Source organism: Saccopteryx leptura, chromosome 11 (genome assembly GCF_036850995.1).
Source record: "Saccopteryx leptura isolate mSacLep1 chromosome 11, mSacLep1_pri_phased_curated, whole genome shotgun sequence".
Taxonomy (NCBI): Eukaryota; Metazoa; Chordata; class Mammalia; order Chiroptera; family Emballonuridae; genus Saccopteryx; species Saccopteryx leptura.
This window is the reverse complement of record NC_089513.1, coordinates 36,056,345-36,079,751: the sequence shown is the minus strand read 5'-3', so window position 1 is coordinate 36,079,751 and position 23,407 is coordinate 36,056,345. Positions and strand designations below refer to the sequence as shown.

General features: G+C 41.2%; 1 protein-coding gene across 1 annotated transcript in view; it reads left to right on the top strand.

Annotated features, from left to right (window-relative positions):
* Positions 1-136: 136 nt before the first annotated feature.
* Positions 137-23,407, top strand: part of DSG2 (desmoglein 2) — a 47,870-nt gene continuing 24,599 nt past the window's right edge. Inside the window, exon 1 of the mRNA XM_066352897.1 lies at positions 137-443. Coding sequence (XP_066208994.1) covers positions 405-443 — 39 coding nt within the window. The 5' untranslated portion in view covers positions 137-404. The remainder of the gene's footprint in view (positions 444-23,407) is intronic.

Below are 23,407 nucleotides of genomic sequence, written 5' to 3'. Positions count from 1 at the left end.
TGGCCGAGCCCCGCCGGTGGCCCCGAGTCCCGGTCACTCTCCTGGGAGGAGGGGATTGGAAAGGAGAGGACGGCGGGGCGGGGCCTGCTACACTGAGTCCCCAAACGGGGACGTCACGGTCCCAGGTGCGTGTACGGCGCGGGGCAGGAGTCACCGCGCGCCTCGCCTCCCTTCTCCGCTCATCTCCCACCTGAGCGCAGGCGATCCCGGCGACCCCGGCTCCATTTCCCGCGGCGCCCACACCTGGGACCGCGCCGTAGGCCAGGACGCGCGGGCGCCGCGGGCGGGCGGGGCGGCCGGGGGCGCCGGGGAGGAGCCGCGTGCGCGCTGGCCGGACCCACCAGCCGGCGGCGCCGAGCGGGACTGACGGCCCCAGGCCAGGGCGCGGCGGGGACGACGGCGCGATGGCGCGGCGCGCGGAGGGTGCCCTACTGCTTCTCCTGGTAAGTGCGCCGGCGGGGACGCGGCGCCAGGCAGGCTAGGGCACCGGCGGGCGCTGCGCTCGCGCCCCGACCCGTTCGCCCACCCGCCAGGGAGCGGTCCCCGCCCTGCACGGCGCTCCCTCTTTGTGCCCGGAGGTGGGAAAGGGCTGGGCAGGCGGCGGCGAGCTCGAACCCTGGGGCTTCGGGAAAACTGCTGGGCCTGAACCGGGTGGTTGGAACCGCTCCACAGTGCAGTTCTCGCCGCCCTCCCCAAGCCCTGCGCCTTTTTCTGTCTGAGATCATGGGTGTAGCGGGCCCTGGAGCCGGGACCCCCTTCCCCGGAGGTCTGGGGTTTTGTTTGGAGTCTTCTGCGGAAACATGGAGGCAAAGACAGGCGACAGCCCTGCTCCTTCCAGGTTCGCTCAGGGTCTCTGCGGTTCCCCAGGTGAACCGGTGCACTTCAGTGATTCAGGAAACCGCGGAAATACCTGTATTCTTAGACTACCAAAAAAGGCTACATATGCTTTAAATTTTTTTTCAAAGTTTTTTTTTAAATTAAAGCCACGTTTATAAAAATCGTCCACACAAACATGGTTTTCTAGTTCACAAAGTTGGTGAACTTAAAACAACTTCCCAGTATTCAAGATAATATGTACAATGGTGTTAAGATTTGCTTCCTTTTAAAGGGTTATAGAAATCGAAGTCAAATAGTGTTTTCAGAGGTTCAAGTAAAGGGTTTCAACCACTGACAGGGCTCAATCTGTACATCTTCATGTCTTATGCTTGATTTCTATGCTCTAGTTGGATTTTAAACTATATTTGTTTTATATTAATTTTTTATTGATTGACTTTTAGAGAAAGAAGAAGGGAGAGAGAAACATTGATTTGTTCTTCAACTTATTCATGCATTCACTGGTTGCTTCTTTTTTAAAAAAACTGTATTGGCTTTATTGGGGTGACTTTGGTTAATAAATGGTTGCTTCTCGCATGGGCCCTGGCCAGAGAAGGAATTCACAACTTTGGTTAATCAGGATCAGGTTCTAACCCACTGAGCAACCCAGCCAGAACTGAACTACCGTACTTCCCCGACGCACTCATTTTTGAAAAATTTGGGGTCTAAAAACTGGGTGCGTCTTATATAGTGGTTGTAGACTTTTTTACTTGTGTTTCCCGCTTTTTCACGTAGATGAAGAGTTGTATGAATTTTATGATGAATAAAACTTGAGTTCAATAACTTTATGTAATACATTTTTTTTCAAATTTTAGGCCCCAAAATTAAGGTGCGTCTTATACATGGGAGTGTCTTATACATGGGAAAATATGGTATATTTGTTTTCTCTGCTTTGAAGGAATTGCACCTAACTTAGAAATGTAGCTGTTTTACGAGACTTTGCTAAATGTCCCCAAACTACGGCCTGCATGCGGCCCCCCTGAGGCCATTTATCTGACCCGCAGCACTTCCTGAAGGGGCACCTCTTTCATTGGTGGTCAGTGAGAGGAGCACTGTATGTGGTGGCCCTCCAAAGGTCTAAGGGACAGTGAACTGGCCCCCTGTATAAAAAAGTTTGGGGACCCCTGAAGATAATCCAACAGAAAAAAAAACCATATATTTCAATATATATATTGCAATATATATATTGAAAAAATATGACTACCGCAGTCTACAATTCCGGCGAGCTTGCCATAGCGTGGTAATTAGAGCCTGCAGATCCTGGGCACACTGATTTATTTTCATGCTCTGTTTATTCATTTCATTTTGCCCAAATCGTTGAGGTAATTTGCAATTCAAGTTCATTTTGTTAATAAAGCTTTTCTAAAACATAATTTTGAGATTCGTTTTTGGCTTCCAGAATAACAAACAGAACAAGGAATTTGCTCATTGTGATATTTCTTTGCAAAGGAGGATAAATACAGTTAACATAGCACCTGGCTCCCTTTGAGAGTTAAATATTAAATTCCTTTTATAAAAGAAAAGAAATTACCTTTATCCTCTCATATGGTTTAACAAGCAGGCCAATTCCTTACAGTGACAGAGAAATGGGTAAATAATTTAAGCCTTTTTTTTTTTACTTTAGCAATTTAATATTTTTAATTTGTCAATAATTGCTCCTTAAAAAGTGATTATAAGTAACTGAAGTGGAGCAGAATTCTGAACATTTTTTTTGTAGTTTCTAGAATACATTTTGTGCTATAAATTTGAATGTGTTTGTTATTGGTCAAAGAGGAGTGAGCAAGTATAGCCTTTGCCCCTCCCCACCCTATATATCTCAGATTGGAAGTACAGATAGATGCTTCTTGACTTATGATGAAGTTACATTCCTGATAAACCCATCGTGTGTTAAAAATAACATAAGTTGAAAATGCACCTAACCTACTAAACATCATAGCTTAGCCTACTCTACTTTAAATGTGCTCGGGACACTTACATTAGTGTACAGTTGGGCATTTATCTTGAGTTTCATCTCAAGAGTTCCTTCTTCTCACCAGAATGAGACAGAGGTGGGCATTTTATAGATACTGGGGAGACAAAAGCACAAAATACAATATCCAAAAAACACTGCCAACACAGTACAGTCATGCATCACTTAACAATGGGTATATGTTCTAAGAAATGTGTCGTTAGGCAATATCATCACTGTACAAACATCATTGAGTGCCCTTACACAAACCTACATAGTAAAGCCTGCTACACACCTAGGCTCTGGTATAGCCCGGTTAGTGTCACCGGTTTTTTGCGTGCTGCAGAATTTTAGTAATTAGTTTCTGTGTGGCCATGAGATGAAAAAGGTTGAAAACCACTGATACAGCCTATCGCTCCAAGGCTACAAACCTGTACAGCAAGTTACTCTACTGAGATCTGTAGGCAACTGTAACACAATAGTGTTTGTGTATCTAAATGTAGATAAGATACACATTTTGTTTGTATTCTTACTGTATCTAAATATAAAAAAGATACAGTAAAAATACAACCTAAAAAACAATGTGGGTGTGTGTTTTGTGGGTCAGGGGAAGGCTGTGGAGGGAGACAGCTTTGGTTGGGACACAGACATCAGGAGGCGGAGGGAGAAAGAAAGAGAAGGGGAAAGCAGAGATCCAGAGAGGTCCAGGAGCTAAGATTTGGATGAGAAATAATAAAAGGGAGGGGGAGGAGAAAGAGGGAGGAACAGGACCAGGAGGAAAGAGAGAGGAAGGAAAATGGAAGGAAGGGAATAAGTGTGTCTGAGTGGGCTCATGGCAGATGGACAGTATGCTGAGCCTCCTCTTATATTTAAACTGCCCAGAGCTAGCAGGAAATTCAACATTGTAGTTAGTTCCAGCGTTTTCTTTCAGTATCATAAACAAACTACAGAGGGTCCACAGTTATGACACAGTTCTGTGCCTACAACAGTGACGTAACCCGAATTTTGGTATAAGTCAGAACACACCCTAGCCTGTCACTTACCTATCCTAACACAGTTGTAAAATTGTAATCTAGAACATAAAAATACAACTAAGCCACAGAAAAAGAAAAAGGACATAATTATACCATACTGTACACTGTACTGTAGTAACAGAAAAAAATGAGTGTATAAAAAATTCCTTACCTTTATTCCTGTGGTTGGCTTGCACACTGGAAGGGGCATTGCAAGGTGGGAGAGAGTGACCTACTAGGAAGAGGGAGCTGGAGAGGCAGGAGAACCTGCAGAAGGTGCTGGAGATACTGGGTCAGGTGAATCAGGGTTGCCTAAGGGACATGCAGGAGATGCTGGAGATGATTCTGCCTGTACTACGGGTGTTTCATCTCGAGAAGCAGCTGATGTAGAGGGTACAGGATCTGTTACAGGCCTCTCTGCATTCTTAAAGAATTGTTCCAGGCTAGTCTGGAACTAGTTTGCCTATGTAGTTAAGTACGACACTATTGGTGTAAGCCGAAACACTCACATCTCAATTATTTAAAGTTTTTATGGGAATGGGCACTGTAAACTCAAAATGTATGTTGAGACAGTTGTAACCCAAGGACCCCCTGTATTTGCTTATAATCCATTTTAACTTATGAAACCATCATCATATATGTTGTCTATTGTTTACCAAAACAAAATTACTATATGGCAAATGATTGTACACTGTAGAGCAGTGGTTTTCAACTTTTTTACACTTGGGGACCAGTGACCTAGCTAGCTGGAAACAGAAACACACAACGAATAAAGTTTTATTCTACCATACATAACAGTACAACACACAGTACAAGCTGGTGCTTGATTTCTGAACTCCACATGCACAATGCATTGAATACTACATTTACCCGAATGCTTTTTGTCTATAGCACATGGTTTATAAATGTTCTGGAAAATGGAAAAGGTTGTTTGAATGAGCCTACAAGTTCCAAAGGTATCTAAGAAACATCAATAGAATTTTCATCAATGATACAGGCTGGTAAGTGGCAATCATACTGAACATAAGCTAATTCTACTAAGATCTTTGGGTCTATAATTTTCATACAATATTAGGGTGGTTCACTCTTTTGTGGACTGACATGAAATTTCTGGGGACTGATCTGTGGACTGGCAATTGAAAGGCACAGCTGTAGAGAATTGGTTGTTTACCTTTGTGATCGTGTGGCTGGAGGGAGGTACAGCTGACTGTCACTGCCCGGCATCGCAAGAGAATATGTGTCACATATTGCTAGCCCAGGAAAAGATCAAAACTTAACATTTGAAGTATAGTTTCTACTGAATGCTTATCACATATTATCATTGAGTTGAACCATTGTAAGTCCCGGGCCATCTGTAGTCTTTGATAAAGAATGGAAAGCAGCTCGTCTGACAGACGTAGTTCTTAAGGAAACTGGTCTTTTATAGAAGGGGTATGAACTGTAGTCTGTATGGGTCAGAGTTCAGTTGCAGATAACAATTCACTCTGGATAGTTAAAGCAAGAAGAGATTTATTTGAGGACATTAAGTTGATTACATAAGTGTAGGAAGGACTGAGGAAACACTACAGTTTGCGCTCTCAGTAATAACTTCAAAATCACATAGCAGGACCCAAGCACTTAGGGAGGGGCCGTCTCTCCTGTGAACAGGCCACCTCTTGGCACCCATGAATCTAGTGGTGGACACGACTGCCACAATAAGACTGTTGTGAAACCCCTACTACATCCGCATCCGTGCTTGTCAGCAAAAACAGCTGACACATAGCTTCTGCTTCACTTCTTTCTTTCACATCTCATATAAGTACTGATTGGTTGAACCTAAATCACATTCAGAGCCTTAGCTGCAAGGGAGTCTGTGACATGTGGGCTTTAACTTTCCTCTACAGTTCAGGAAGACACACCAGAAGAGAGGTGTTAGGTTATACACACATAGCCACGACAGTCATTTAGGCCACCTCCATCTACGTGGAAAAAAGATAATTGATAAACAAAAACAGAGAATCTTTCCACTTCAAGAGTTCTTTGTCTAGGATCCACCAACTCCTAAGTGGTCCAGAGGTAAAATTCAGAGGGTCCATAGCCATGGATGGAAATAAATTACATATATATCTATTTTCACCAACCTTTAACTGAAATTTAGCATTTCTTTAAATTATGAGTGTAGAAAAGACATTGCAGTAGCATTAACAGTACCTGTGACTTTGCCACAATGGAATTCATAAATATTTTCATATCATAACTGTAGTTATCTCAAAATACCATTTATTCTCATGACTAATAGACTTTCTACTAGATCTTTTTTTGTTGTTTTGTTTTGGTTTTTTTGTTTTGTATTTTTCTGAAGTTGGAAACGGGGAGGCAGTCAGACAGACTCCCGCATGCGCCCAACCGGGATCCACCCGGCATGCCCACCAGGGGGCGACGCTCTGCCCATCTGGGGCATTGCTCTGCCGCAATCAGAGCCATCCTCAGCGCCCGGGCAAACACTGCTCCAATGGAGCCTTGGCTGCGGGAGGGGAAGAGAGAGACAGAGAGGAGGAGAGGGGGAGGGGTGGAGAAGCAGATGGGCACCTCTCCTGTGTGCCCTGGCCGGGAATCAAACCCAGGACTCCCGCACGCCAGGCCAACGATCTACCACTGAGCTAACCGGCCAGAGCTCTACTAGATCTTAATATTAATAGTTAATGCATTGATAACAAAGTGCATAATATTACAGTATCAGAAATATGATGGGGTTTTTTAAATTCTCATAACTATTTTGACATAATTGGCTTCATTCCTAATTTGATGGGGGGGGGGTTATTTTATAAATTTTAAAACATTATTCTGTAAAGGGGTCCATAGGCCTCACCAGACTGCTAAAGAGTGCACTCAAGGAAGACATTTTTCTGATGGTCGCCTCAGTTTTGCCTTGGACTAATATCTGTATTTAAGGATTCAATGATAGCAAGTTGTACTGTGAACAGTTAGTTTGCTAGGCCTTCTGTAACAAAGTACCAAAAATTGGGTGGCTTAAAATAGCAGAAATATATTGTTTTATAGTTCTAGACGCTAGAAGTCTGAAGTCAAAATTTTGTCAGGCCCAAACTCCCTCTGATACCTGTAGGTTTCCTTCCTTGCCTCTTCCTGGTCTTGGGTGGTTTGCCAGCATTCTTTGGTGTTTCTTGCCTTGTAGATGCATCACCTCCATCCTTCGTCTTCTTGTGGCACACTTCCTATGTCTTCATAGCATCTTCCTTCTGTGCATGTCTGAGTCTGTATCCAAATATCCCCTTTTAATAAAGACACCATTAGACTTACACCAGTGACCTCAATTTGGTTAAATCTGCAAAGACCCTGATTCCTAATATGCTGGGGGTTAGGATTCAACTTATCTTCTTTTGGGAGACACAATTCAACCCATATATTAATAACACCAGTTATACAGTGTTCTAATATGCAGCTGGATAACAGATTTTAGAATAAATTTAACTATAAATTAGATGGCAAATATTGAAGCCTATAAGAATAATCAATTATCATATCTAGGAATTTTAGAAATGCATAATTTCACATTAGTTGTTATTTCTTTTTGTGTGTGTGTGTTTGTTTGTTTTTTAATAGAGACAGAGAGAGAGTCAGACAGCGACAGACAGACAGGATCGGAGAGATGAGAAACATCATTCGTTTTTCGTTGCACATTGCAACACCTTAGTTGTTCATTGATTGCTTTCTCAAATGTGCCTTGACTGTGGGTCTTCAGCAGACTAAGTAACCCCTTGCTCGAGCCAGAGACCTTGGGTCCAAGCTGGTGAGCTTTTGCTCAAACCAGATGAGCCCGCGCTCAAGCTGGCGACCTCGGTGTCTCGAACCTGGGTCCTCGGAATCCCAGTCCAACGCTCTATCCATTGCGCCACCGCCTGGTCAGGCTAGTTGTTATTTCTAAAAATTAATAGGTAATGGGGAAATGGCAACTCTTAACAGAATTTCCTTTAATTATAAACTTAGAGAAAGTACTCTCCAGAAAGACGTGAGTATTCATTCGGTCTGAATTCTCTCTGATTTTTAGAAATACCTGATAAGCTAAATTAAAAGCCCCAAGACTGAGATCCAGAAATATGTACTGATAGAAACTTCCCATTGAACTAATTACCAGACAGGTCTAAGAATGATAGTTTATTCATGAATGAAACATACAAGTATTGAAATAGAAAGAAATTACACATTAAATAGAGATTGGTATTTTTAAAGCTGCCAAATTGTAAAAAAAAATTCAGAAACCTCAATTGAAATCATAAATGAGTTTTAAATCAATTTGAGCATTTCTTAATCACAGCTTTTCTTTTTTCTGTTGTCAATGTGCCACAAATTTTAATGGCTAAGTTTCAAACATATAGTTTATATATAATAATTGAGTTTGTTTTCTCAGTTGTTTATCTTAAAGTATCAGATATATATCACATATGACATTGCATTAGTTTTATTTCAAATTGTTTTAAAATTATATTGAGATTTTTATCATGTAAAGATTGGTGATTTGAGGGAAGGAAGCTGGAAAACTAAAATTAATATCATAATCTATAGCAGGGGTCTCAAACTCAACTCAGCATGTGGGCTGCAGAGCAAGATCACAGCCGTTGGGCGGGCCACACTAGGTCTAAAAAAGCAACTGTTACGCAACACTTTTCAGTGTCACAAAACGACCAGAAACTGTAGTTTGTGGATTAGTCTGCGGGCTGCAAAAAATTGTTTGGCGGGCCGCGAGTTTGAGACCTCTGATCTATAGTAAGATGAGTAATGCCCACAAAAAAATTATGTTAGAAACTAACCACACATGACCACTATTTAGTGACATGCTGCTTGGTTCTAGCAATGTTCTAGATCTTCCGGAGACCTCAGAAAAGCCAGATATGTTCTACTTTCATGGTGCTTACAGTCTAGTAAACAAGCAAATGGCCAGTTTCCAAATGGGTAATGGTACAAAGACTGACCGTCATAAAACCATGGAATCTGCAGAAGGAGCTCACTGAGCATCCCAGCCAAGATCTGAGACTAATTCTAAGCTGATGAGGTGGTATGAAGAAAAGGAGTGAGAAGAATGTTCTAGGCTGAGGGAAGAGCACATGGACAGGCCTGAAGACACAGGTGTGTGGTTCCTTGGGAGAACTGGAAGGGTTCATCATAGCTGAAACATAGACTATAAGCCAGAACATGTAGAAAAATGAGTCTGCATCCTTCCTGGTAGCAAGGGAAGCCGCAAGAGGGTAATGGACAAGTGAGTGTTTTTAGGGAGGTGTTTAAATCATTAAGAAAATAAAAAGATAAATTTTGGTAGAGTTGGTCAGGAAAGAAGACATATTAGTTCACTGGATATGTTTTTGCCTCATTATTTAAAAATTAAAAAGCCATTCCAGAACTTGGGTGTTGGAATCAAAGACAAACAGAAAAGCCCCGGCAGTAAAGCCCAGAGGGGAAGGTGCAGTCTGGCAGGAGGGTTGGTTTGGGAGCAAGAGTTTTTAAGGAGATCTTTTGAGGGTATACAGGATAGGGTAGAGGTGTATGGAGTGGACATTTTGGTTGTCACAAGTTCCAGGATGCTACTGGTATTTAAAACTCCAAATCCAGGGCTGGTAAACCCTGCGATCTGCAGAATCTTCAGGAAGAATTGGCCAAGCCTGAAATTTTTTCTGATCACAAATGCCAGCAGCACCCTCACTGAGAAATGGTGATAGATCAATAGTGAGAGGTTCTAATTAGGGGATTCGTTTTACTTCTCTCTGTCCTCTTTTGAAAATGGGAATCTCTCTCTGGTTCAGTAAGCCTTGATTCTTTCATTTATTCAACAAATATTATTGAGCACTTACTCTGTGCCAAATGCTTTTTTAGGTCTCACATCAAAATCACACCATCATGAGCATCACTTTCATCAGCCAAGCAGGTGCTGCCTGGCTGACTGGGCAAAGAGAGGGTTGATTTGCATGGAGACAGAAGAGAGCTCAGATTTCCCGTCCTGAAATACCTCCATCCCACTACTCCTACAGGTTCCCTACGATGCAAACTAAAACAGTAATAAGATTAAAATAAGTTGTTTGTATCTACTCCCTCTTCGTAGAGATCCAGTCTCCTTAGACCCCAAAAGTACTCACTGAGAAATTGGCCAAGGGGTCTGATGCAGTCATCATCCTTCCTTGAACGCTGTCAATTACCTCTTCTTTCAGATACCTCCCTCCTTGGCTTCGCAGTATCCCACTGGGGCGATTTTTCCCCTCTAGGACGCTGGGGTGTGGTCTCCCCCTCTTTTCTGACCACATGTGACATTGCAGTATTTTTGTGTATTTCAATTTTTCTTTAACTTATTGAAGTTATTGTCATATGCAAAGCAGTGATTAGGGTGAAGGAAGCTGGCACATGACCATCAGAGGATTTATACCGTTGGCTAACGTAAGATGAGTGAAGGGCGCAGGAGAACAAAGCCCAGGAGCCGGTATGCTGTACACACATCACAAGGAGGCATGGCAGATGTGTGTGGGAAGCAGGATGGATGACGGTGGGCGGCAACAGCGGGTGTCAGGGAGGCTGCTGCCCTCAGGCTGGGGTACTGCAACCATCCTCATGATCTCTGGTTTATTACTGTCCTCTGCCTTTCATCTTACACGGCACTGCCAGGAAATCTTTCTGAGGGTCTAGGATTCCCAACCAGAAGCTGTGAATGACTCCCCACTCAGGATCAGTGAAGATCTCGACCCCAATCGTTTGTCTTTATTTTCTGCTTCTACCAGCACTTAGTCTAGGTGCCAGACAGCATGCCTTCTTGCGGATTGCCCTGAGCCCGCAAGCCCTGGCGACAGCTGCCTTGATGCTGATCCTTTCCCTCCGCCTCCCAGGTGTGCAGATGCAAATTCTGCTCTCCGTTGCCACCTCCTGCCCTAAACCTCTCCTCATTTCCCTGGCAGGAAGTAATGTCTACCCTTTCCAAGCTCCCCAGAACTGTTTTGCAGCTAGCATTCACACAATTAATTTTTTTTACCTCATATTACAGTAACTTATGTGCACTTCATCTCTCCTACTAACCCAGGCTACTTCAGAGCAAGAGCTAGCTATCATTTGTATACAAACTAGCTAAATATCTTGGACACAAAAGTATTCTTTATAAAAGTTTACGAGTTAAAGTATCTGTGTTTAGGAAAGCTGGAATCATAATCTCAGTTTCATTTGTTTACAAGATATATTTAATGTCCAGATAGGAGGAGTGGTAAATGTTTGCTTGATTTTAATATATTCATCAGTTACTACTATGCTTTAACTATGTGCCAAACAGCTTGGTGCTCCTGAACTGGTCTTGTAGTCAGGGAGCTTTGAGTGAGGGAACAGGAGTACAGGGAAAAGAACTTGATATTTTTTGAGCACCCACTGTGTTCCAGTCACTGGATTTGGTGAATATTATTAATGGGCCAAGCTGCATAGAACCCAAACCACCCAACACCATGTGCCTCTTGTCAATTCAAAGGCATCACTGTGACCTCCTTCTATAGAAGTTTTCTATGGTTTGTCATCAGAAAGGCCTAACCATGAGCACGGTATATGCCTCCACTTGTTTGTATCTTCCCTGATTTCTTTTATCAATGTTTTATAATTTTCCAAGTACAAGTCTTTAATCTCCCTGGTTAAATTTATTCCTAGGTACTTTATTTTTTTGGTTGCAATGGTGGGGGGGATAGCTTCCTGAATTTCTCTTTCTGACAGTTCATTGTTAGTGTATAAAAATGCCTCTGATTTCTGAGCATTAATTTTATATCCTGATTTATCAGTGTCACCCCATTAAAATTAATAATAAAAAAAAGAAAGAAAATACTTGTAGCCCACTGTGGTCATTGGTGTCAACCACTGGCCAATTTCTGAAAGTTCCTCGTTTGCCTCTTTAATAGACCAGTGCCATCTAATGGTGGAAAAGGACATCTGTAGTTCTTGTTCCTTTTTTTTTTAATATAAAATATGAGACACATTTGTAATATAAAAATCACTGGTAGTCACATTTATTTATTTTTTAATTAATTTTAATGGGGTGACATTGATAAATCAGGGTACATATGGTCAGAGAAAACATTTGACCTTTGATTATGCTGCATTCCCATCACCCAAAGTCCAATTGTCTTCTGTCACCTTCTAACTGGTTTTCTTTGTGCCCTTCCCCTCCCCCAACTCCCACCCTCTCCCCCCCATAACCACCACACTCTTGTCCGTGTCTCTGAGTCTCATTTTTATGTCCCACCTATGTATGGATTCATATAGTTCTTAGTTTTTTCTGATTTACTTGTGTCACTCAGTATAATGTTATCAAGGTCCATCCATGTTGTTGTAAATGATCCGATGTCATCATTTCTTATGGCTGAGTAGTATTCCATAGTATATATGTACCAAAGCTTTTTAATCCACTTGTCCACTGACGGACAGTGGGCTGTTTCCAGATCTTTGCTATTGTGAACAATGCTGCCATAAACATGGGGGTGCATTTCTCCTTTTGAAACAGAGCTATAGTGTTCTTGGGGTATATTCCTAAAAGTGGGATAGCTGGGTCAAAAGGCAGTTTGATTTTTAATTTTTTGAGGAATCTCCATACTGTTTTCCACAGTGGCTGCACCAGTCTGAATTCCCACCAACAGTGCAGGAGGGTTCCCTTTTCTCCACATCCTCGCCAGCACTTATTCTGTTGTTTTGTTGATGAGCGCCATTCTGACTGGTGTGAGGTGGTATCTCATTGTGGTTTTAATTTGCATTTCTCTAATGATTAGTGATGTTGAATATTTTTTCATATGCCTATTGGCCATCTGTATATCCTCTTTGGAAAGTGTCTATTCATTTCTTTCACCCATTTTGATTGGATTGTTTGTCTTTCTGGTGTTGAGTTTTACAAGTTATGTATTAACCCCTTATCAGATGTATTGTCAGATATGTTCTCCCATTGTGTAGTTTGTCTTTTTATTCTGTTTGTATTGTCTTTAGCTGCACAAAAGCTTTTTAGTTTGATATAGTCCCATTTGTTTATCCTGTCTTTTATTTCACTTGCCCGTGGAGATAAATCAGCAAATATATTGCTGGGAGAGATGTCATTGAGCTTACTGCCTATGTTTTCTTCTAAGATGCTTATGGTTTTACGGCTTATGTTTAAGTCTTTTATCCATTTTGAGTTTATTTTTGTGAATGGTGTAAGTTGGTGGTCTAGTTTCATTTTTTTGCAGGTAGCTGTCCAATTTTCCCAACACCATTTGTTGAAAAGGCTGTCTTTACTCCATTGTATGCTCTTACCTCCTTTGTCAAATATCAGTTGTCCATAAAGGTGTGGGTTTATTTCTGGGTTCTCTATTCTGTTCCATTGATCTATATGCCTGTTTTTATGCCAGTACCAAGCTGCTTTGAGTACGATGGCCTTGTAATATAACTTGATATCCGGAAGTGTGATACCGCCCACTTTATTCTTCCTTTTCAAGATTGCTGAGGCTATTCGTGTTCTCTTTTTGGTTCCATATAAATTTTGGAATATGTGTTCTATATCTTTTTTTAAAATTTTTATTTATTTATTTATTCATTTTAGAGAGGAGAGGGAGAGACAGAGACAGAGAGAGGAGAGACAGAGAGAGAGAGAGAGAGAGAGAGAGAGAGAGAGAGAAGGGGAGGAGGAGCTGGAAGCATCAACTCCCATATGTGCCTTGACCAGGCAAGCCCAGGGTTTCGAACCGACGACCTCAGCATTTCCAGGTCGACGCTTTATCCACTGCGCCACCACAGGTCAGGCTGTGTTCTATATCTTTGAAGTATGTCATTGGTATTTTAATTGGTATTACATTGAATTTATAAAATTTTTTGGGTAATATAGACATTTTAATGATGTTTATTCGGTCCAGTAGTTTTTTGACTGCGACTTTAGGGTTTTCTATATACAATATCATATCATCTGCAAAAATGATAGTTTTACTTCTTTTCCAACTTGGATGCCTTTTATTTCTTCTTCTTGTCTGATTGCTGTAGCTAGGACTTCCAGAACTATGTTGAATAAGAGTGGTGAAAAGGGGCACCCCTACCTTGTTCCTGATCTTAAGGGGATTGCTTTTAATTTTTGCCTATTGAGTATGATATTGGCTGTGGGTTTGTCATAGATGGCCTTTATCATGTTGAGGTATGTTCCCTGTATTCCCACTTTGCTGAGAGTTTTGATCATGAATAGGTGCTGGATTTTATCAAATGCTTTTTCTGCATCTATTGAAATTATCATGTGGTTTTTCTCCTTCCTTTTGTTTATATGATGAATCTCACTGATTGATTTGCGAATATTGTACCAGCCTTGCCTCCCAAGAATAAATCCCATTTGATCATGGTATATGATATTTTTCATATATTGCTGGATCTGGTTTGCTAATATTTTGTTGAGGATTTTAGCATCTAAATTCATCAGGGATATTGGCCTATAATTTTCTTTCTTTGTGTTGTCTTTGCCTGGTTTTGGAATCAGAATTATGCTCGCCTCATGAAAGGAACTTGGAAGTCTTCCTTCCTCTTGAATTTTTTGAAATAGCTTGAGAAGGATAGAAGTTAGTTCTTCTTTGGATACTTGGTAGAATTCACTTGTGAAGCCATCAGGTTCAGGACTTTTGTTTTTTGGGAGCTTTTTGATAACTTTTGATCTTATTTGTTGTAATTGGTCTCTTTAGGTTTTCTGATTCATCTAGGTTGTCTAGTTTTTTGGCATACAGTTCTTCATAGTATTTTCTTACAACATTTTGTATTTCTGTTGTGTCAGTTGTTATTTCTCCACTCTCATTTCTAATTTTACTTATTTGAGTCCTCTCTCTTTTTTCTTGGTGAGTCTCGTTAAAGGTTCATCGATCTTGTTTACTCTTTCAAAGAACCAGCTCTTGGTTTCATTGATCCTCTGTATTGTTTCTTTAGCCTCTATGTCATTTATTTCTGCTCTGATCTTTATTATTTCCTTCCTTCTACTACTGGGCTTTACTTGCTGTTCTTCTTCTAGTTCTTTTAGATGCAGGGTTAAGTTGTTTATTTGAGCTTTTCCAAACTTCTTAAGGAATGCCTGTAGTGCTATGAACTTCCCTCTCAGGACTGCTTTTGCTGTGTCCCGTAAATTTTGAATTGTATGTTCATTATCATTCGTTTCTAGGAATTTTTTTATTTCTTATTTGATTTCATTGTTAACCCATTTGTTATTTAATAACATGCTGTTTAGTTTCCATGTGTTTGAGTATTTTTCAGTTTTTCTGTTGTGGTTAATTTCTAGTTTCATGCCTGGTGATCAGAGAAAATGCTTGATATGTTTTCAATCTTCTTAAATTTGTTGAGACCGCTTTTGTGTCCTAACATGTGGTGTATCCTAGAGAATGTACCATGAGCACTTGAAAAAATGTGTATTCTGCTGCTTTAGGGTGAAAGGTTCTGAAAATATCTATTAAATCGAGCTAATTTAGTGTGTCCTTTAAGTCTGCTGTTTCTTTGTTAATTTTCTTTCTTGAGATTCTGTCTAGTGATGTTAGTGGGGTATTGAAATCCCCTACTATGGGCCCCAGCCGGTTGGCTCAGTGGTAGAGCGTCGGCCTGGCGTGCAGAAGTCCCGGGTTCGATTCCTGGCCAGGGCACACAGGAGAAGCGCCCATCTGCTTCTCCACCCCTCCCCCTCTCCTTCCTCTCTGTCTCTCTCTTCCCCTCCCGCAGCTGAGGCTCCATTGAAGCAAAGATGGCCCGGGCGCTGGGGATGGCTCCTTGGCCTCTGCCCCAGGCGCTAGAGTGGCTCTGGTCGCAACAGAGCAACGCCCCAGAGGGGCAGAGCATCGCCCCCTGGTGGGCAGAGCATCGCCCCCTGGTGGGTGTGCCGGATGGAACCCGGTCAGGCGCATGCGGGAGTCTGTCTGGCTGTCTCTACCCGTTTCCAGCTTCAGAAAAAATACAAAAAAAAAAAAAAAAAAAGAAATCCCCTACTATGATATTATAGTATTGCTGTTGATCTCACCCTTTAAATCCATCAGTCTGCTCTATATATTTAGGTGCTCCTATCTTAGGTGCGTAGATATTTATAACGGTTATATCTTCCTGTTGGATTGCTTCCTTTATCATTATGTAATGACCTTCTTTATCTCTTACTATAGCCTTTGTTTTAAAGTCCATTTTGTCTGATATAAGTATTGCTACCCCAGCTTTTTTTTCATTTCCATTTGCGTGAAATATTTTTTTCCATCCGTTTATCTTCAGTCTCTGTGCATCTTTTGTTTTAAGGTGTGTCTCTGGTAGACAGCATATGTATGGGTTCTGTTTTCTTACTCACGCAGCTACCTTATGTCTTTTGATTGGATCCTTTAATCCATTTTAAATTATTATTGATATGTTGTTTATTGCCACTTTGTTCTCTAAAACTGTATTCCTCTTTTGCTATCTTGTTTTTCCCCTTTGATCTATTTACAACAGGCCCCTTAGCATTTCTTGCAGCATTGGTTTGGTTGTAGTGAATTCATTGAGTTTTTTTTTTGTCTGGAAAGCTTTTTATTTCTCCTTCAATTTTAAATGATAGCCTTGCTGGATAAAGTAGTCTTGGTTGTATTGTTCTGCATTACTTTGAATATTTTTTGCCATTCCCTTCTGGCCTCAAGTGTTTCTGTTGAGAAGTCGGAAGTCATTCTTATGGGGGCTCCTTTGTAGGTGATAGCCTTTTTTTCTCTAGCAGCTTTTAATATTTTCTCTTTATCACTTGGCTTTGGTATTTTAATTATGATGTGTCTTGGTGTAGCATTTCTTTGGGTTTCTCTTTAATGGAGTTCTCTGTGCTTCTTGAATTTGTGAGATGTTTTCCTGCCTCAATTTAGGGAAGTTTTCAGCTATGATATGTTTGAACAAAGTCTCTATCCCTTGTTCTTTCTCTTCTTCTTCAGGAACCCCTATGATGCAGATGTTATTTCTCTTCATGTTGTCACAGAGCTCTCTTAGAGTTTCCTCAGACTTTTTGAGTCTCTTTCCTTTTTTCCTTCTCTGCTCCCATGCCTTCATTTATCTTGTCCTCTAAGTCACTGATTCGATTCTCAGCTTCATCCATCCTGCTTTTAATTCTGTCCATTGTGTTCTTTATTTCACTCATTTTGCTAGTTTATGGGTTTAATTTTAGCAGCAACGTATCACATGACCAAGACAAGCGTCAAGAGTGAGTCTTAGATGGATGTAACAGAGGGAATCTGGTCATTTTTAAAAAATAAAACATCATTCAGACTTAAATATAAATAAAATGGAAATAATGTAAGTTATTTATTCTTTCTCTCTGGGCTGCCATTTGCCCGGGGAGCTGGGCAGCCCTCTCCACATTTCCACTTTTCCTACCAGTCTCAGTGTGCCTTCTTCAGTGTTCCTTGGTCGGAAGTCATTCTTATGGGGGCTCCTTTGTAGGTGATAGCCTTTTTTTCTCTAGCAGCTTTTAGTATTTTCTCTTAGTTTAGTCTGAAATTGGTTTTTTCAGATGATGGTTCTTAAAATTAAGTTGTAATCTTTTTGGTTCTGGGAGGTGGATGTTGGTATGTCCACCTACTCCATCGCCATCTTGTCCTTCCCAGTTCTTGTTTCTTAAACGGGGCGAGAGATCTATTTTTCTTTATTCTATTTTTTATTGTAATTTTCAGGAATATATTGCAATAGAATGGTGGAAACAGCCCATCATTTTTGTATAGCAAATTATATGAGATGTAGCAGTTTTAAAAAATGCATCATAATAAAATGGTAAAATGATTTTCCTAAAATGCTCAGTATCAAGTAAAACTTAAGTAGTATGATTTGGATGAAAACACTATTGCAAGTAATCCTATTGTGGTTGAGTTTTACTGGTAAAGTGGACAAATCTTGTGGTAAGAATAACTCAATTACTAAATCTCCTGATTTAGAACCCAGTATTTCACACATCTCTGATTAAGGGTTCGTTATTCAGTGTGTGAATTAGCCAGTCTCTCTTCTTCTCTTTCCTTTGCTGTGATTTCACACACCGGTTTTCAAAAGTGTGAGCCCCAGAGCAGCACCATCAGCGCCACCAGGGAACTTGTTAGAAATGCTGACGCTTCTGCCCCCACACCCGACCGGGAATGGGAAACTCCCAGGTGGGGCCAGCAGTCTGAGTTTTAACAGGGCAGACTCTGATGCCCCTCAGTTTGGAGGACTGAGGTTAACATCCTTATTAGAAATTAACTGGGAGGCCTGACCTGTGGTGGCGCAGTGGATAAAGCGTTGACCTGGAATGCTGAGGTCACCGGTTCAAAACCCTGGGCTCGCCCGGTCAAGGCACATATGGGAGTTGATGCTTCCTGCTCCTCCCCCCTTCTCTCTCTGTCTCTTTCTCTCCTCTCTCTAAAATGAATAAAATAAATAAATAAATAAATAAATAAATAAATAAATAATAAAAAGCTGTAGGGTTTTTGCTTGTATGTTTAGGTGTATGTGATCCATCTGATTTAAAAAAGAAAAAAGAAATTAACTGGGAGTAGGAGAAAAGATTAAATATGAAAAACTTACGTTTTTTTCCTTTTTATTGAATTTACTGGGGTGACACAGTTTAAGAAAATCATACAAGTTTCAGGTTCACAATTCTATAGCACATCATCTGTACACAGTATTTTGTGTTCACCACCCCAAGTCAAGTCTCCGTTCATCACCATTTATCCCCATTTTACCCTCCTCTCCCTCCCCCACCCCTTCCCCCGGCAATCACTACACTGTTGTCTGTGTCCATGAGTTTTCTCCTTTTTTTGAAAAAGCTTATTTTTATCTACTTGTTGAAAATCTGGTTAACAATGTGTTGGATTTTTTAAATGTTGTAGGGGACAAAAAACTGACACTAAATAAAATAATGTTGACTTTTTCGGGCCTTCAGTTTATTTGTCCTTGTTCCTTATACCATGGACAATAGGAGCTGTCCATGATTACACAAAACTCAGCTTGAAGTTAGAATGCACAGCATGACCTAACAACTCAACTGTAGCACAGCACTGCTAAATCCATACTTTAAAATTCATTGAGGAAATTAATACTTCCAAAGAAAATATTTGCCTTTTGGAATCTGATTTCAGTATGACTCACCCAAAATCACATCTGTTACATTAAGGTTAGTCCAGACATCTGAAGAGCAGGTGAAAGATTATGATTAATCATATAATTAATTACAGTTAGACTTCAAGTATGTAGTTTTGCTATCTGAAATTCAAATTCAGAGTTCAAAACTTAAAGTTTAATATACTGCTTTATTTGGCTGTTGAGTCTTTTCTAAGCTAGCAGCTGTGAAAACAAAAATGTATTTGTTTAAATTAGCCCTTGAGTGTGGCTGCTTTATGAATTATACTTATGTGTGTTATTTATAAATTGGATTTGTGAGTGAAGGTTTTCTAAATAAGTTATGCCATAAAATAAGAAATTTTACAGGCGACATGCCTGAGAACCTGTCAGCCACGAGAAACTGTAACCCATTGCCTCATAAGTCTTCCCGGATTCTGAGTGTTAAACTCATCAAGGTGATTTCAGGACAGGAACTATGTTTTAAAGGTGCCAACCTTGAAAACAAAGACTGCACTGATTGCTGCTATTTTTACTGTGATGTTTGACCTTCCCTCATGCCTCTGCCAAAACCAAGGTATTGTCTTGTCACTTACCAGGGAGGCCAGTTTTTACAAGATGCTTAGGATTCAAGGATAGAAAAAAAAAAAATTCTTTTTTTCCATTTTTAAAATGTTAGTAAATTGGGAATGCTTTTGAAGGATTTATCCAGTCCATCTTCCAGTCTTTGAATACAGGGAACTAGAAGCTTACGTTTCCTCTTCAGTCTTAAAGGCATGTTACGTGACATTTTTTTATCACCAAGTTTTTTGTGAAAAAAAGAGTTTTAGATTTCATAGTTGGGAGAAACCGCAGTGGTCATCTTGTCCAGCCATTCTTCCAGTGCTTGAAACCCTTGCATAACAACCCCCCAGGTGGTCACTCAAACTTACAGAACTGGAAATGTTCAAAAGCTAGTAGGAATGGAGGACAGAGATAAGAACGGCAGTCTTCCATTTATAGTGCCTGCAATATGCCAGCAATTTGGAAATTTACATAAATCCTTGTGGTCCTGTGGAACTGGTAGGACCTTCATGACCCTGGTTATTACAGTAATTTCCAACCAGAGAAACATGGTCTAAGTCAGGATTTCTTACACTAGGCACTTTGCCCTTTGGTACCAGATAATGCTTTGGAATGAGGGGATCGGCCTTGTGCGTTGTAGACCTGCAGCTTCTCTGGTGTCTACCCACTAGATTCCAGTACACTCACCTCTCTGCCCCTGCCCCCAACTTTAATTTAACAGCCAAAAACCATCTCCAGGCATTCCCAGGTATCCCCAGAGAGAGGGGGTGGGTGTGTGCAGAATCTCAAATTGAGAGCCACTTTTCAAAATTAAGAATGTATTTTACAAGATACAGAGTCCCAGGAAAACACCTAAAGTATTTACTTTAGAAAAGAGTAGGTAAGATCTTTTTTTAACCAAGTAAGCAGTTCCACAATTGAAGAATGTTAGTTCAAGACTCTCAGGTTCTTGTGCAGTGAGTGTATAGCAGCCGTTTCAGCTCCTCCTGCCTTGTGCATGTCTCTGCAAACAAGCTACCACAGTAGGTGCCACAAAACAGCAAATAGAACTATTACTGAGATTTCAAAACACCTTCAGCTTTAAGATACACACAAAATATTGTGATTTTTTAGTGTAATACATATAGAAAAGTATGCACATTACAAATGTACTGAATTACTGGATTTTTTTTTTTTTTTTAGTGAGAGGAGGGGATGCAGAGACAGACTCTTGCATGTGCCCCAACTGGGATCCACCCGGCAAGCCCACTAGGGGGTGATGCTATGCCCATCTGAGACACCTGAAGCTATTTTTTAGTGCCTGAGGCAGAGGCCATGGAGCCATCCTCAGTGCCCGAGGCCAATTCACAGTAATCAAGCCATGGCTGCAGGAGGGGAGGAGAAGAGACAGACAGAAGCGAGAGGGGGAGGGGTGGAGAAGCAGATGGGCAACTCTCCTGTGTGCCCTGTCTGGGAATCGAACCCGTTGTTGCATCCACACACCGGGATGACGCTCTACCACTGAGCCAACTGGCCAGAGCCCTGAATTACTGGATTTTCACAAACTGAATACACCACTTAACGAGCAACTAGATTGACACGAGATTACCAGCACCCCGAGGCTGTGACATCATCCCACTGGCTCCCTCCCCTTGGTCCCGCTGCTAGCGTTCCCACTCCCTGGCCTGGCAGGGCTTTGCAGGGCTCTGTCTGATTTGCTCCCTCATTCCTTTCGGTTCTCTTTGCACACACAACCTCTTCTGAGAGCCTGCCTCCTCACAGTCCGGATTACTGTCTACCACCCTGTCCCTGCTTTCATTTTCTTTGTTGTTGTTTTTTTTAAACAACCCTTATCACAACCTATTTTTGTCTCTCCCTCCAACATGTCAGAATCTGAGAGGATAAGAACATTCTATTAGTATATTGTAGGAGCTCAGGAAATTGAAGGCATGAATGAATAAATCCAAGTTTCAGAAATGTTAAGATGAGGAAAATGCAAGGCTTGGAACTGAGGAAATACCATCATAATTGTATTTACTGAGCGCCTGCTCTATGCCAGTCATTTGTAATGGAAACATTTATGTATTATTTCTTTTCATTTGTGTGATATAGCCATGGCAAGTAGGCATATCAGTTAGGTTGCTTTCAGCTATAAGCAACAAAACCCAACTAAAAGGGGATTTTATAAGAATATTTACTATCATAAAAAATGGATCAGAGATGGATTTGGCCAATTCTGTAACTCAGAGGTGTTATGGTTTCAGCTTGATTTCTCTGCCATTTTATTAGCTTTCTCCTCCTGGTCACAGGTGGCTAATAGCCATTCCAAAGGTCACAGTCTTGCTCTGCAATCTCCAGAAGCAGGTGAGGAGAGAGGCTGTTCATATGCTTCCCTTTTTATCATATCAGTGAAGGTAATTTTTTCCAGACTATCCTGATACTTCATTGCTATAAACTAAATGTTTGTGTGTCCCTCCACCCCAAATTCTTATGAGAAGCCTTAACTCCCAACGTGATGGTATTTGAAAAGTAATTAGTTTTAGATGAGGTTGTGAAGTTTGGAATAGTATGTGTGCTAGTAATACAGTATGAGAGACAAAGATAAAGCAACTGCATAATCTTTGGTTTGAATGAACACACTTTGGAGAATAAAAGGTTTGCTAACAGGAGGTACCAGCACCACAGGTGTCATCTGGACTCTGAGGAAAACGTGAACATAGGGTCACCCTAGAAACCCACACCAGCCATGTGGAGGGAGCAGCTAGTAGAGAACATGGATGTGTGATGAATGCAATCAGCCATTAGGGCCCTCTCAAGCAGTGTTATCAGTACAGGGTCAGAGTCAAAGAGAGTAATAGGCATACAGAGGGAGAAAAAGTGAGGGGGGTATATTAGACGGTTAAGAGAATGAAGGATTCCCTGAGTCCTTGACAGCATCTTTGGAAGGGCTGGCAGTAATTTACTAGAATCTCCCAATAGAGTTGTTTGCAATGATGGACATCTGCAATGTCTCAAGCCACTTACTTCATGCGGCTTTTGAGCAAATGAATTATTAATTACAAAAACTTAAGGTTGTAAATGGCCACATGTGGATACTGTATTAGAAACTGATGGTGGTCCTGGTCGGTTGACTCAGTGGTAGAGTGTTGGCTCAAGGTATGGATGTCCCAGGTTCAATTCCCGGTCAGGGCACACAGAGGTGACCATCTGCTTCTCCACCTTTCCCCCTCTCCCTTCTCTTGCTCTCTCTTTCTCTTCTCCTCCTACAACCATGGCCTGACTGGAGCGAGTTGGCCCTGCGTGCTGAGGATGGTTTCATAACCTCACCTAAGGCACTAAAATAGCTCAGTTGCCAAGCAACAGCCCCAGATGGGCAGAACAACACGGGGTAGTGGGTTTGCTGAGTGGATCCTGGTCGAGGAACTTGCTGGAGTCTGTCCCTCCACTTCTCATTTAAGAAAAAAAAGAATAATTTGATAGTTTGCATTAAGCCAAGAGAAAAGTGAAGCAAAAGTCAAAAGGCATGAGTTTATTGTACAGATTTTAGAGTAAACATAACTGCATTTAGTTCTGTGTAATGATGAAGTTCAAAATGTGACAGTGCTTGATAAGGACCAAAGAAAAGATTTGGTGGGACTGAGGAAGGTGAGGAATGAGGTCTGAATCTGGGTAGTCATGGGCATGACCCATGAGAGGTGGACTTGGCGTGGTAGGGGCATCTCACACTAACGGCCTTGAGGAAAGGCATGTGGGTTTCCTAAGAACAAGAGATGAAAACCACAGAGTAAAGAGAGTAGTATCAGGGGTTGGCTAAAATTTCCACAGGAGAGTTTTGGGTTTGGTTTTCAGGTATTAGTTGTGTTTTGAGTTTCTTGGAGAATGCATTGTGGATCAGAAAGAGTGTAGATTCCTCCCTGTAACTCTGGTCACAGCAGGGAGGCCAAGGGGAAAATTAAAATTTGTTTTCTTTTAACAAAGG